Here is a 13,994-nt window from a genome sequence, read left to right as displayed (position 1 = left end):
GAGTTACTCTTCCCTACCCATTCTCCTCCATCCACAGGCACCAAGATGGCTCTGAAATTTGTCAACAAGAACAAGACCAAGCTGAAGAACTTCCTGAGGGAGTTCAGCATCACCAATACTCTATCTTCCAGCCCTTTCATCATCAAAGTATTCGATGTGGTCTTCGAGACGGAGGACTGCTATGTCTTTGCTCAGGAATACGCCCCCGGAGGAGACCTTTTTGACATCATTCCTCCCCAGGTAGGTGGACCTTGGTGGCCCCTTCTTGGCCTGAATGTGGAAGGGGAGGCAAAGGGTCTTCTAAGGCAGTGGTCTCCAACCTCGACAACTTTTAAGACTTGTGGACTTCAACTCCCAGAGTTTGGCTGGCTGAGGAACTCTAGGAGTTGAAGTCCACAAGTCTTAAATTTGCCAAGGTTGGAGACTCCTGTTCTAATAGAATATGAAGATGGACAAACGGGGTGTTATAGCAAGAGCACTTAAGACTTATATACCACTTTGCGGTGCTTTTCAGCTCTCTCTAAGTGGTTTATATAACCAGACTTTGGCCCCCCAACAATCTGAATCCTTGTTTTACCGGCCTCAGAAGGAGGGAAGGCTGAGTCAATCTTAAGCCGGTCAGGATTGAACTGCTGGCAGTCGGCACAATTAGCCTGCAATACTGCATTCTAATTTCTGCACCACCATAACTAATCAACAGTAGCACTTGGACTTATACACTACTTCACGGTGCTTTAGAGCCCTCTCTAGGCTGTTTACAGAGTCTTCCCAACAATCTGGGTCCTCATTTTACCTCATTCCTTCTTGTCTTGCCTTCTGGTGCTTTGGTGAATAGACTGACCTCCCTGTTCTTTGTGGCAGCCCCAGAGATATTGGAAGACTGCTCTCATGTCTCCCCTAGTCCTTCTTGTCATTAAACTATACCATTACAGTCAGGGGTGGGATTCAAAATTTTTAACAACCGGTTCTGTGGGCGTGGCTTAGTTGGTGGGCGTGGCTTGGTGGTCATGTGACTGGGTGGGCGTGGCTTGGTGGTCATGTTATTGGCTGGGTGTGGCCAACTCAATATCACTCACATCGAGGCACGCATCTCCTCGCCTGGCCTCTCATGACTGTGGGGATGCTGCAACAGTCGTAAGTGTGAAAAATGGTCACAAGTCACTTTTTTCAGTACCATTGTAACTTTGAAGGGTCACTCCACACAAGCAAAGTACCAGCAAAGGAGGGGAAAAAAACTCCAGGGAGGTTCCTGAGACAGGAAGTCTAGTCCTGCCAAGAATGTAATAAGGGTTAATGGAGAGGCAGCTTCTCTAAGCAACACCAGAATGTTTCCTTCCTGCCTTCCTTACAGGATTAGGCCAGTAATTTCTTCTAACAACCAGTTCTCCGAACTGCTTAGAATGTTAACAACCGGTTCTAGCGAATAGGTGCCAACTGGTAGAATCCCACCCCTGATTACAGTAAAGCATGAGACGTTCCTGGGTTTGGGTGCTTCCAGCTGTAAACTCAGCTCTCAACATCTCTGTCTGCAGGTCGGGCTGCCAGAGGACATGGTGAAGCGCTGCGTGCAACAGCTGGGCCTGGCACTGGACTACATGCACAGCAAAAACTTGGTACACCGGGACATCAAGCCGGAAAACGTCCTCCTGTTTGACCGTGACTGCCGGCGCGTCAAACTGGCTGACTTCGGGATGACGCGCAAAGTGGGGTGCCGGGTGAAACGCATCAGCGGCACCATCCCATACACAGCGCCGGAGGTGTGCCAGGCAGGCCGGGCAGAGGGTTTTATGGTGGACGCAAGCATCGACGTGTGGGCTTTTGGGGTGCTCATCTTTTGCGTGCTGACCGGCAACTTCCCCTGGGAAGCGGCCACAGCCTCAGACTCTTTCTTTGAGGAGTTTGTGAGGTGGCAAAAGGGGCGGCTGGTGGGCGTCCCCTCTCAGTGGCGCCGCTTCACGGACAACGCGCTGCGGATGTTTCAACGCTTGCTGGCCCTCGACCCAGAGAAACGCTGCCCAGTGAAGGAGCTCTTTCTCTTCATCAAGTATGACCTGATGTCCGAGATGCGCCGGCGGCCATCTTATCGTTCCCGCAAGCACACTGGGGACAAACTCTCAGCTGGCCCGCACCGCCATGAGACACCCAGTGGCTGCACCCCAACCCCACTTAAGAGGACCATCCTGACGGAGGGCAGCGTCTCTCGGCTGGTGGCTTCGGAGCCTGGCCTCCCTTCCCCCGGTGGAGGAAGCAGGACTGACGGCCGGGCAGACAAGGCCAAAGGCCAGATGGTTTTGGCGACCGCCATCGAGATCTGCGTCTGAGGAGAATGTGGCACATACGCCAAGCCAGCATTCTGATATCAGCACTGTATCTTCTTCTGCCCTGGGATAAGCGATGTATAGAAGGACTCTTTTTAACAAAACACACACACATACACACACACACACACACACAAAAGATCCTCTGATTGACTGGGATTTCTGTCCCTCCAAACAACAAGTAAACAATACAATAGAAAACGAAGGGGGAAAGAAAGAAAAAGACGATTTATTCAATGATTTGGACGATGCAAACAGTTCGTGGCTGGGCAGCTAAAGCCACGGTAGAAATAGGCATGGTGTGTAAGCCAGGATGGGGGGGAGGGGGGATGAAGAAAAAGGACTGGGGGGAGGGGGGTGTCGTTGTGGGGGGAACTGGAACGATTGGTGAGCTCGTGGCACCCATTTCATCCAGGCAGAAGTGGCTGTTGTGTAGTTGGGGGTGGGTGGGGAAAATTTAGGGAGGGGAAGAGTGGGAAGGTCTTGTAGGGAAGGGGTGAAAGGTTAGAAAATGGGGCGGTAGCCTTGCTGATTGGGAAAATAGGGCTCCCCCCTCCCCTGCCAAAGAGTCGAAGCAGAGCCACGAGCGTTGCCTTGCTGACCTCTCGATGTATGGACTTCTAATGCCCATCATCCCTGCTGTGCTGGCTGGTTGGGGAACATGGGAGTTCCCATCCTGTGTACTTGAAGGATGTCTTGGGCAGTGGCTTGACCTTCGAGTTGGTTGGAGCCCCCCAAGAGGACATGAAGCTGGGTTTCATAAGAGTCTTGCCTCCCCCAGAAGTTCTTGGGGAGGTTCAGAAGAACGAGAGATTTCTGTGACCTACAGAAATGGGGCTAGGAGGTATTTTCCCCCATGAGAGGCTGATGATTCACCTAGGTGGACCTTGGCACACCGTTGGCCCTTGTCTAGCTCCTCCTTCCAAGTTCAAGGTGACCTCTTGGAGGTCCTCTGTGGAGGGGGAAGAGTGTCTACTGACTACGGCAGACCATGTCCTCCCATCATCTGTGCCTCTTCCCAGTAGGGAAGAGAGACCAGTTTCTGATGGACACAGGCGCCTGAGCAGCAGTTCTCTACTTTGGCAACTTTAAGATGGGTGGACTTTGACCCCCAGATGTCCCCTGGCTGGGAGATTCTGGGAGTCGAAATCCTCCCATCTTAAAAGTTGCCAAGGTGGAGAAAGGCTGATCCAGGGGAAGCTTCGAATGCTGAGCTGAGAAGACCTGAGCTTTCACAGCATGGCCAGGAAAGCATTTGGTGCCACTGATGTAGCAAATGTTTTCTGTGTCTTGTGTATGTGTGTGAGTGTGAGTGTGAGTGTGTATGTGTGTGTATACACATGCATCTGTGTGTCTCTACGTTCATCAGGCCAACTGTAGCTGTGTGTTGTGCGGCCATTCACCGCTCAGGAAAAGAATCCCTTTGTTCCTAGGGTCAAACGGGAAGACCAGGTGGCACAAAGGGCAAAAGGGGAGGGCATTTGGATGGGAGGGCTCACAAGGTATGGGAGAGGTAGATCCCCACCACCCCGTGCCAGTGGCTAAGTTGACTGAGCCAGTCCAAATATCTGAGTGGTCCAGTACACCTACTTTGGGCTGTGTGAATAGTATGCTAGCAAGAAGAGAGGAGAGGAAGTTTCCCAATTGTGGGGTCCTTGGTGCTCCCTGAACTTGGTTGTTTTCTTGCAGACAACTCTCATGACCCAACTAGGTAATAACATCACCAGTGCTAGAAGAGAGTGGGTTTGCTTTCTGCTTATATCTTAGTGGCTTGCCTTATCGGTGTTGGCGAAAGTGTTCTTGGAAGTTCCTTGATTAAGATATTGTTTCCTGTTTGATTGTTTATCTGCATTGATGGTACCTTGTTTGGGGTGTTGTTTACAACTTGGTTGTTGGGAGGAACTACGCAGGGGTCTGCAACCTTAAACACTCAAAGAGCCAATGGGGGCCGTTTCCCATGGAAAACAAAACACTGGGAGCTCCGAAACCTGGATGGGCGTGGCCAACTCGACGTCACTCACTCGCTCCCATCCAGTCATTTGTTCCTGCACTACGGTTCAGGCCATGCCACTGCTGCGCAGGGCGACGGCTCTTTCTTTCCTCTGCCATGACAGGGTGACAGGGAGCCACAGAAGAGGGCCCACAGAAGAGGGAGCCACAGAAGAGGGCCCATGCAGCTCTGGAGCCACAGGTTGCCGACCCCCAAACTAGGAAATACCAACTCGGACAAACTATCCAATAGTAAACAGTAGTCTAATCAAGGAACTACCAAGGACACTCTCCCCAACACTGAGAGGACAAACCACTTGTATATAAACAAAGAGCAAATTCTACTCCATTCTACCACTCACGACGTTACCTAGTTGGGTAATAAAACATCTGTAGGAAAACAACCAAGCTGAGACTTTAGTTCACCCCTGAACTAAAAATATTATCTTCTAGTGGTAGTTTCCCAAGTGTCCATAGGGCAGGAAAATCGTGGCCCAGCAAATATTCCTGAACTACAACCTCCAGTAGTCCAGGTATGGTGGCCAATGTTGATGGATGTTGGGCAGCCCGAGGAAGTCTCAAGAAGAGAAAATCTCCTTGGATTTGGTGGCACCACCTTCTCCTCCAGAAGATGTCTGGTCCAGAATTCTCAGTTACATTGGCTGGAGAATTCTGGAGGTTGAAATCTTGAAAACCTCCAGATTGGGAAAAAGTTAGTTTAAGAAGGCCATTGTTTATGATTGTAATGTTGGGCTCGAATACGTCCTTCAAATTTCAGCCTGCCAAATATTGAGCTATTCCACAAGAATTGAGGTGAGGAAAACTGTCCTTTTCCTGTGTTTCGAATATGAACCCTGAATTCTTTATATAAGGGACGCAGTGGCTCAGTGGCTAAGACGCTGAGCTTGTCAATCAGAAAGGTCGGCAGTTTGGCAGTTCGAATCCCTAGCGCCGCGTCACGGAGTGAGCTCCTGTTCCTTGTCCCAGCTTCTGACAACCTAGCAGTTTGAAAGCATGTAAAAAAAAAAAAAAAGGCAAGTAGAAAAATAGGGACCCCTTTGGTGGGAAGGGAACAGCATTTCTCCATGCACCTTCAGTGTATAGTCATGCTGGCCACATGACCATGGAGACATCTTCGAACAGCGCTGGCTCTTTGGCTTTGTAACGGAGATGAGCACCGGCCCCTAGAGCTGGAAACGACTAGCACGGATATGCGAGGGGAACCTTTACCTTTATCTTTATTCTTTATATGGAAGTATCTGCCTGGGTGTACAGTTTAGAATCCCTTTTCTTCCAGAAAGATTCTTATATGTTCAGAACCAAGGCAATCTGGACTCTGAATGGTGCTGAAATCCTTCATGAGCAGAGTTACAAACTTCAGTTACAAACATCCAGTTTGGTTGAAATCTGACATGTTTTATTGTCAGTGTTGGGAAGATAGAATTTTGGCCCATTCTAGTATTAAAAAAGAAAAAATCCACCAGAGAAATCCACTTTTGTTCACACATTAATTTAGAAGCATTTGGAGCCATCTTCCCTTAATGGATGGACTAGCTGTTAATATAAACTAATCTCTCTTAAAAGGTGAATTTTGCTGATAATCCTTTTGGGGTTACATGCATTTCCCTTTCCTGAACCCCAAAGCAAGCTCTGTGAAATGTTCTAACCCCCCCTTTTAAAGTGGGGTCTTTCAGAAACATGTTCTTTGCAAGACTTTTTCCCCTTTCCCAAAAGTGGATGGTTTGGAGTGGATTTTTAAAAAACCAAACAGTTGAGTTTCTTGGTGGGGTTTTTTATGTTTGGGTGGCTTTTGTGGCTAAGATGCTAAGCTTGTCAATCAGAAAGGTCAGCAGTTCGGCCATTCGAATCCCTAACACCACGTAACAGAGTGAGCTCCCGTTACTTGTCCCAGCTTCTGCCAACCTAGCAGTTCGAAAGCATGTAAAAAATGCAAGTAGAAAAATAGGGACCCCTTTGGTGGGAAGGGAACAGCGTTCCGTGCACCTTCGGTGTTTAGTCATGCCAGCCCCATGACCACGGAGACGTCTCTGGACAACGCTGGCTCTTCAGCTTTGTAACAGAGATGAGCACCGCCCCCTAGAGCCAGAAACAACTAGCACATATGGAAATCCATAGTGCAGCGTTTCTAAACCGTGGGCATTTTAAGATAGGTGGACTTCAACTCCCAGAATTCCCCACCCAGTCCACCTATCTTAAAATGGCCAAGGTGGAGACATGTTGCTGAAGTGGGTTTTCTTTTAATATCTCTAAAGTCAAAAGAAATCCCATATTCCTCCCTGCTGCTCTTCTTTTGAGTAGTTTCCACACTGGGATTTGCCAGCACCTCCGTAACACAACAAGAATTTATCTAGAGTCCACATCGGTAACCCGTTTTACCTTAAATTTCAAGGGAGACTGTGACAGGCTGCCAAGATGTCAAACGAGGTAACACACGATTACATAAGTCTCCCTCGGGGCAAGATCCCTGTAATCTTGCAATCCTGGCCATTTTATATGATTTCAAGCAATTTAATTTTCCTTCATTTAGATCCTAGGCCAGCTGTCCCAGTTCTCCTGCTCTGCATGGATTGTAAGACAAAAAAATGGCCTCCAGATTTCTACTTTGCTAAACATTCTGGGGAAAGATTGGGTGGCATTTAAGCTCATCCAGAAGAGGAAAGGGAGTCTGCGGGAGACAGTCCCATGGAAATACCCGCTGCCTAAGAGAGACTGTGAGGGGTGATGTGGCTCAGTGGCTAAGACGATAAGCTTGTCGATCAGAAAGGTTGGCAGTTCGGCGGTTCAAATCCCTAGCACCGCATAACGGAGTGAGCTCCCGTTACTTGTCCCAGCTTCTGCCAACCTAGCAGTTCAAAAGCATGTAAAAAAAATGCAAGTAGAAAAATAGGGACCACTTTGGTGGGAATTTCACAGCATTCCATGCCTCTTCGACATTTAGTCCTGCCAGCCTCATGACCACAGAGACAGCGCTGGCTCTTCTTCAGCTTTGTTAACGGAGATGAGCACCACCCCCTAGAGCCGGAAACGACTAGCATCTATGTGCGAGAGGAAACTTTTACCTTTAAGAGAAACTGTACAATGACATCAAGGGCTCATTTCAAACCACCCCTCAATCTGGGATGATGCTTTGGTGATCTGGTGACCCTGTTTTTTTAGGGGAGAGTAGATGGAAGAATGGGTTCAAGAGGACCTGCAGCCGTCAAAAGGATACGGAACTTCAGTCTTCCCAAAGGACCCACCACTAGTACAGTAAATAATCTGCAGATGTTGTCTGTGGCAGAAGGTTCCTTGGCAACTCTGTGGCCATGACAATGCTAGGATCCAGTAACCAAGTGATGGGTGAGAAAGTATCAGCTAAGATCTTTCTTTCAAAAGAAAAAAAATCCAAAGAGATATGAGTGGCAATGATGTGAGGAGGACTCCATTTGGTAGGCTAACTTTGCAATTCAACTGTTTCCTCCTCTGGCTTCCAAGATGTTTTGGACCAACTCCAATTAAAGCAGGAGTGTCCAACCTTGGCAACTTTAAGACTTGTGATCTTTAACTCCCAGAATCCCCCAGCCAACCAACCTAGAACTAAGGAGAAATTTCCTCACAGTGAGAACAGTTATATCAGTGGAACAACTTGCCTCCAGAAACTTCCAGTGATGGGTGCTCCATCACTGGAAGTTTTGAAAAAAAAAGACTGGGCAACCATTTGTCTGAAATGGCATAGGATTTCCTGCTTGAGCAGGGGGTTGGACTAGAAGACCTCCAAGGTCCCTTCCAGCTCTGTTATTCTGTAATTCAGATGCCAAGGTTGGACACTCCTGCACTGAAGTCTATGGCAAGTGGGAGCTAAACAACCCATCTGCCAGGCATAAGGTTAGGTTGACCTTGGGACCAGATGATTGGGATGAAGATTACCTTCCTACAAAGGGGCTCCTGTCAATGTCTTTCACCAAGGGCTTTTGACCAATCCTGACCTCCCTTTGCTATTGACCTAACTGTGCACAGGCCCTTAAGAGTCATGAGCAGCTGTCTTTTAGGGAAACTCTAGAGGAATGTAGACATGGAGACATCACTTCTTGGTCAAACATGGTCTCTGTGGCCCACTCCACTCCTCGCAAGTTCAAACAGTGGGGGAAGGGACAGAGAAGCCCAACCCTTGGGTCCACAGCTAGTGTTTTCCCCCTCTCCACGGGGTTGAGGAGGGCCTGCTGTGGATAGGATTGTATCTCAAGACCTTGCCAAGGCTTCATTCCTGTACACAAAGGGCTATAATGCTATTTTCTGAAGCAACAACAGTTTACAAAATGAAGGAGGGGGGTAAAAAATACCCCCACACACAACGAAGTGGCTGCCCTCCATCGACTCCTTCTAAACCAAGTATCCCACCCAACAGCTGGTTTTTTTTTAAAACCAGATTTGTGCGTGTACGAGTTGCCCCTGTGTGTATGTGCGTGCGTGGGTGTTGAACAGCAAGGGGGTGCTTTCTGTGCAGGTGCCGACAACGGCGTGCGCCTCCCACTTCTGCCCTCTCACCTAAGACCATCGATCCCAACGGTCCTTAAATCCAGATGCTCGGCAGCACAAGACAACCTCAAACTATCATCCCTTTGGGGTGGATATCGTTGAGGTCCGAAGGGGGTGCTGAGTACCAAGGACCACCTGACTGCCTTTTCTAGTTGCCCTCCAGGCAAGCTCTTGATTTTAAGCCACGCCAGATATCTCCACCAGCTTTGGTGTGGGACCTAAACCCCCGTTGTGTTCCCTCACCGTTCCTCCTTGCTTGTCAGTCTTTGTGTCTCAACAAACCACATCAGAATATCTTGGGAGTGGGGTGGGTTGGATGACACGGCCTTTTTGTTTTGTTCCTTTTCGAGTCTCTTTGTGCTGCCCCATTCTTTCACGAGCCTCATGGGGAGGGGTGCTGGATGCTAGAATATTTATTTTTTAGACATAGGCACAGAATTTAGATATTAGCAGCAATGTCTCCTCTTTGCCTTAGGCACCAAATCATCCTTGATCTTTTGTGCAATAATGTAGATAAGGATTCAGAACAATATATAAACCTTATTCGGGTTTCATTTTTTTTTCCACATCTGGACTGAGGGGCTCCAAAGGGAACGTTGTAAGGACAGAACAAAAAAATGGGCTACGTGTTAAGTATGAGATGTTTTTATATCATTTATTTTGTCCTCATTTACCATTCTCTTGTCAGTTTTCAGGACTTTCTCCATCATCTAAGGAAGCTATTTGGGATTATTATTATTTTTCCTGTGTTAAAAATATGTTACCTCAGTTTCTGTCACTGTTTAAATAGAGGAATGCTTTCTTTTTATAAAAAATAATAATAATAAACATGACAAAAATGGGAACAGATACTTTTTAAAAAGAAAAAAAAAGAAAAGAAAAAAGGGTACATTACGGAAAATAAGATTTTTTTTAAAAAAACAAAGATTAAAATGTGGTAATTTCCTGTTGTAGCACTGAGCTGGTGAAGTTTCTCCAAAGTTCTGATTGTGACAAAACTCTTTGATTCAGAGAGGGAAAAAATATTTCTCCCCCAAAATGAAGATATTGTATTTGGGCAGAAATAATATTTAGTTGATGAAGATCATAGGTAAAACAACCAGAGGTTCAATGCTGGTTGGGTTCACACACTGCATTTCTTGTAAGCTTAGCTTGTGAAGACAGCACAACAGGCGGATTCCTCAAATGTTAGGCCACAAAATGGAGTTTATATACTACAGTGTTACATCATGCTAAGTCCAAGCCAACAAACTTGGCTTAGTGTATTGTGTGAAGCCTGCCACTGGCTGAATTCACATATCATTAGCCATAGTTTGTTTGAATCACTGCTGTCTATGAAGATTCTCAATGATCTTGTAGGAGGTTATGGATGTCCCAAAAGTGCTTTTCCAAAAAGCAACTGAACTTTCTTGTTTTTTTTCCTTGAAAATGTTTTGCTTCTCATCCAAGAAGCTTCTTCAGTCACAACTGGCTAATTTTCATGCTAAGTATTGATATGAACTGTGGTCCACAAAACGCAGGACCTGAATTCTTGCAACACACTGAATTAGAAACTGTGTACATTTCAAGATGATTCAACATGTTGTGTAACTCTCAGGAGATTTAACATTGGGGGCAAAATTCAGAAGATGATTTGCCAACTTTGGGGAAAGTGTATTGTTCATCTTCCCACGAATCTCTTAATGATCCAGGAATATTAGGAATTCCAGTTAGATGAAATTTAAGGAAGGATGTGCCACTCTTCCTTGGCTGAAACGGCCTTGGCTGAAGTCACACTAAACCTGTTTGTGATATGCTGAAGGTGAGCCTCAAAATCTGGATAAGAAGACAGGGAACTAGTGAAAAACTATTTCATATTAAATAATGGGGTTAGAAGATTGATTGTTCTACCCAGGGGTGGGATTCAATTTTTTTAACAACTGGTTCTGTGGGCGTGGCTTAGTTGGTGGGCGTGGCTTGGTGGTCATGTTATTGGCTGGGCGTGGCCAACTCAATATCACTCACGTCGAGGCACGCAACTCCTCACCTGGCCTCATGACTGTGGGGATGCTACAACAGTCGTAAGTGTGAAAAAGGGTCATAAGTCACTTTTTTCAGTGCTATTGTAACTTTGAATGGTCCCTCCACACAAGCAAAGTACCAGCAAAGGAGGGGAAAACAACTCCAGAGAAGTTCCAGAGACCAGAGACAGGAAGTCTAGTCCTGCCAAGAACGTAATAAGGATTAACGGAAAGGCAGTTTCTGTAAGCGACACCAGAATGTTTCCTTCCTGCCTTCCTTACAGGATTAGGCCAGTAATTTCTTCTAACAACCGGTTCTCTGAACTGCTTAGAATGTTAACAACCGGTTCTAGCGAATGGTGCGAACTGGTAGAATCCCACCCCTGGGGAAGACACCCTTAGCCCACTGTTTGTCCATGGAAATAAACACAGTTTTCTTCTTAAAAAAAAAAAAAAAGAAGAATACAAGTTTGGTTGGCTGGAGGATTTTGAGAGTTGAAATCCACATGTCTTTAAAATTGCTCAGGTGGAGAAGCACTGGCTTAGGGGGTTACGTGTATGCCAAACCATACAGTTAAGTTCATGCACTAAGATATCACATTGTTTGTTTGATTTTGGTTTAGCGTGGGGTAAGACAACCACCGATCCTAAAGACTGATTTAAGCCATGGTGGTGCAGTAGCTAGAATGCAGTATTGCAGGCTAATTCTGCCAACTGCCAGCAGTTCGATTTTAACCGACTCAAGGTTGACTCAGCCTTCCATCCTTCCGAGGTGGGTAAAATGAGGACCCGGATTGTTGGGGGCAAGAGGCTGACTCTGTAAACCACTTAGAAAGAGCTGGAAAGCACTATGAAGTGGTATATAAGTCTAAGTGCTATTGCTATTTATGGCTTAGTGCAAAGCTTGACTCCAGGCAGTGATTTCGTCATAGTTCTTACTGGATAAAAACAGATAGGAAGCTATAATGTCTGAAGTAAAGCCTTCCCTTTTCTTCCTTTCTGCCTGGACATCCTGCAGTCCCTCTAAAAACTGCCACCAATTATCCTTTTCCATTGGACGAAAGACAAAATGGATTCAGGACACAGAGAGAAACCTTATCCATTGCACTGAACTCATTTAATCACAAAGTTAATCTTGGGTGGTTTTTTTTTAAATTATGGCCTTACTATTTTTGGGACTGGGCAAGTCAGTCAGAAGCTAAGTTCTGGGTGAGAAAAATGGTCTGGCCTTCAAAGCATGCCCTGGGCCATGCATTTAGAAGTTGTCATTTGGGTCTAAAAGTGCAAAACCCTTCAGCATCCAGCAGCAGCGATGGGTAGAGTGGGATAGGAAGCGATGAGTAGGGAGGGAGGCTAAGGATTCAGCATCAAAATGCAAATCCTGCATTTCCATGTTATGTTTACCATGTGGCCTGTTTTATGTCCCCTTCTTCTCCACCAACGTTGCTAGAATCAACCTTCTCTCTTGGTGATGTCATGGATCCAACCAAGTTGACTTGGAGGCAACTATACAGACATAGCTTGCCATTGCCTTATTCCAAAATCCACCCCCTCTACCTCCTCCCAAATTTCCCCACTCTAGCTAATATCCCCAGAATTTCCAGGAGATCTCCCGTCTATGGGATAACCAGATCCTGTTTATGAGATCGACTGACAAACTATAGTGAGATGCTTCCTGTTGAAGGTCAGCCTTACTAAAGAAGTGCTCCTTCTTTTGCCAGGGCTGCAAAATAATCTACCACTCACCTGGTTGGTTTGCTGGTGGTGGGATGATCATCAGAGTTGACCCTTCTCCTGATTCTTCTAACACTACTTGAACAATCAATGTCTTTGGGGAACCTTCACTGCTGTTCCGTTGTGTTTGTGACTTAGCGTTGTGAAGCGGTCAGATGTATTTGCACCGTTCTTGTACTAAACTCCTGCAAGGAGAGGAAGGGTCTGGCAAGGCCATAGCAAGGAGGGCCCCCCGGGGACCTTGGTGGGGCTGACTTCTTCCACTTCTTCCTTGAGGGGAGAGAGAGAAAGAAATAAAAAATGGAGCAAGACCAATAGACAAGCAAACAGTCATCACCATACATGGGAAAGATCCTATGTTTGTAAATATTCTGGAATTCTCTTGACTCGTGCAAAGGAGGTTTTTAAATGTTATTTAATTCTATTCCAGACAATTGCTATAAAATAAAAAACAAGAGGTCAATATTGCAACTCTGTTGATGTATCTGTGAATGTTATGATTCCTTCACCGGTCTCACTGGTAGGACTTAGGAAGCTGGGGTGAGCATCAATTGAGGAATTTGTTTCCTATCTCCAGGTTTAGTTCCACAGTTGGATTTAAGTTAGGGTGGGGAGAAGAATTCCTTTCCAAATCGCTTTTCTTTTTCCCTGCTCTAAAAAAAACGACTCGCTGATACAAACTGGATCAAATCATATTTGATGGAATGAGCTCCTGAACCTGCATTTGCAGAACATTTGGAGCTGCAGATTTGAGTTTACAAAGCTGAAACAAATCACGGGGCTGTTCAATAAATAATTAATGGACCATTGAATGCACCGTCAATCATTGTTAATTGCAAAAATAAAAACAAGGTCAGACATGTCTTTCATCCGGTAGGAAACAACACAGAACAATATAATTCAAGTAAAGCTTCCATTATTTCTAACACTCTTCTTCTCAACCTGAATAAGCTGAGAGTACAAAGATTGTAACGGAGTCGGGGAGCGGGGTGCTCCTTGAGTTACAAGAGGAAGTTCTAGCAGCATAAAGGTGGAGGAGGGGAGACCACTGAAGAATCCCAGAGTTAAAATGCAATGAAATGGATAGTAGTTGAAAGCTATTTCCTTGTCCATCTGCCCAAGGGGAAAAAAGGGACACATACTTCAGGGGTATCAAGTGTGACACCATGGACCAAACTCATGGCTTTAGTCTTCTGATAAATGAATGGCCTTTTGGGGACTGGGCTGCATTGACCATGATTCCATCTAAGGAAAAGGTAATTTTCCATCTAATGATGATGATGATGATATCCATTTAGTCATGTCCGACTCTTGGCAATCCTATAGTCCGGGTCTCTCCACATCTTCGGATCTTGCACTACTTCTTTGAGTTGTTCTGTGCTCAGGCTAGGGTCAGCTTTGATGGTGTCCAGCCACC

The 13,994-nt window shown here is 46.1% G+C and overlaps 1 protein-coding gene across 2 annotated transcripts in view; it reads left to right on the top strand.

Annotated features, from left to right (window-relative positions):
• The window catches only part of SBK1 (SH3 domain binding kinase 1), a 71,011-nt gene extending 68,560 nt beyond the window's left edge, over positions 1-2,451 (top strand). For both annotated transcript variants that reach the window (XM_087973226.1, XM_087973225.1), the window contains exons 3-4: positions 38-240; positions 1,533-2,451. In XM_087973226.1, the coding sequence (XP_087829352.1) occupies positions 38-240; positions 1,533-2,321 (992 nt within the window). In that variant the 3' untranslated portion in view covers positions 2,322-2,451. The remainder of the gene's footprint in view (positions 1-37; positions 241-1,532) is intronic.
• Positions 2,452-13,994: the final 11,543 nt, after the last annotated feature.

Source organism: Notechis scutatus, chromosome 12, assembly GCF_049901735.1.
Source record: "Notechis scutatus isolate UNSWTSFEM ecotype Mainland chromosome 12, rNotScu1.2, whole genome shotgun sequence".
NCBI lineage: Eukaryota > Metazoa > Chordata > Lepidosauria > Squamata > Elapidae > Notechis > Notechis scutatus.
This window is presented reverse-complemented; position numbering and strand designations above follow the sequence as displayed.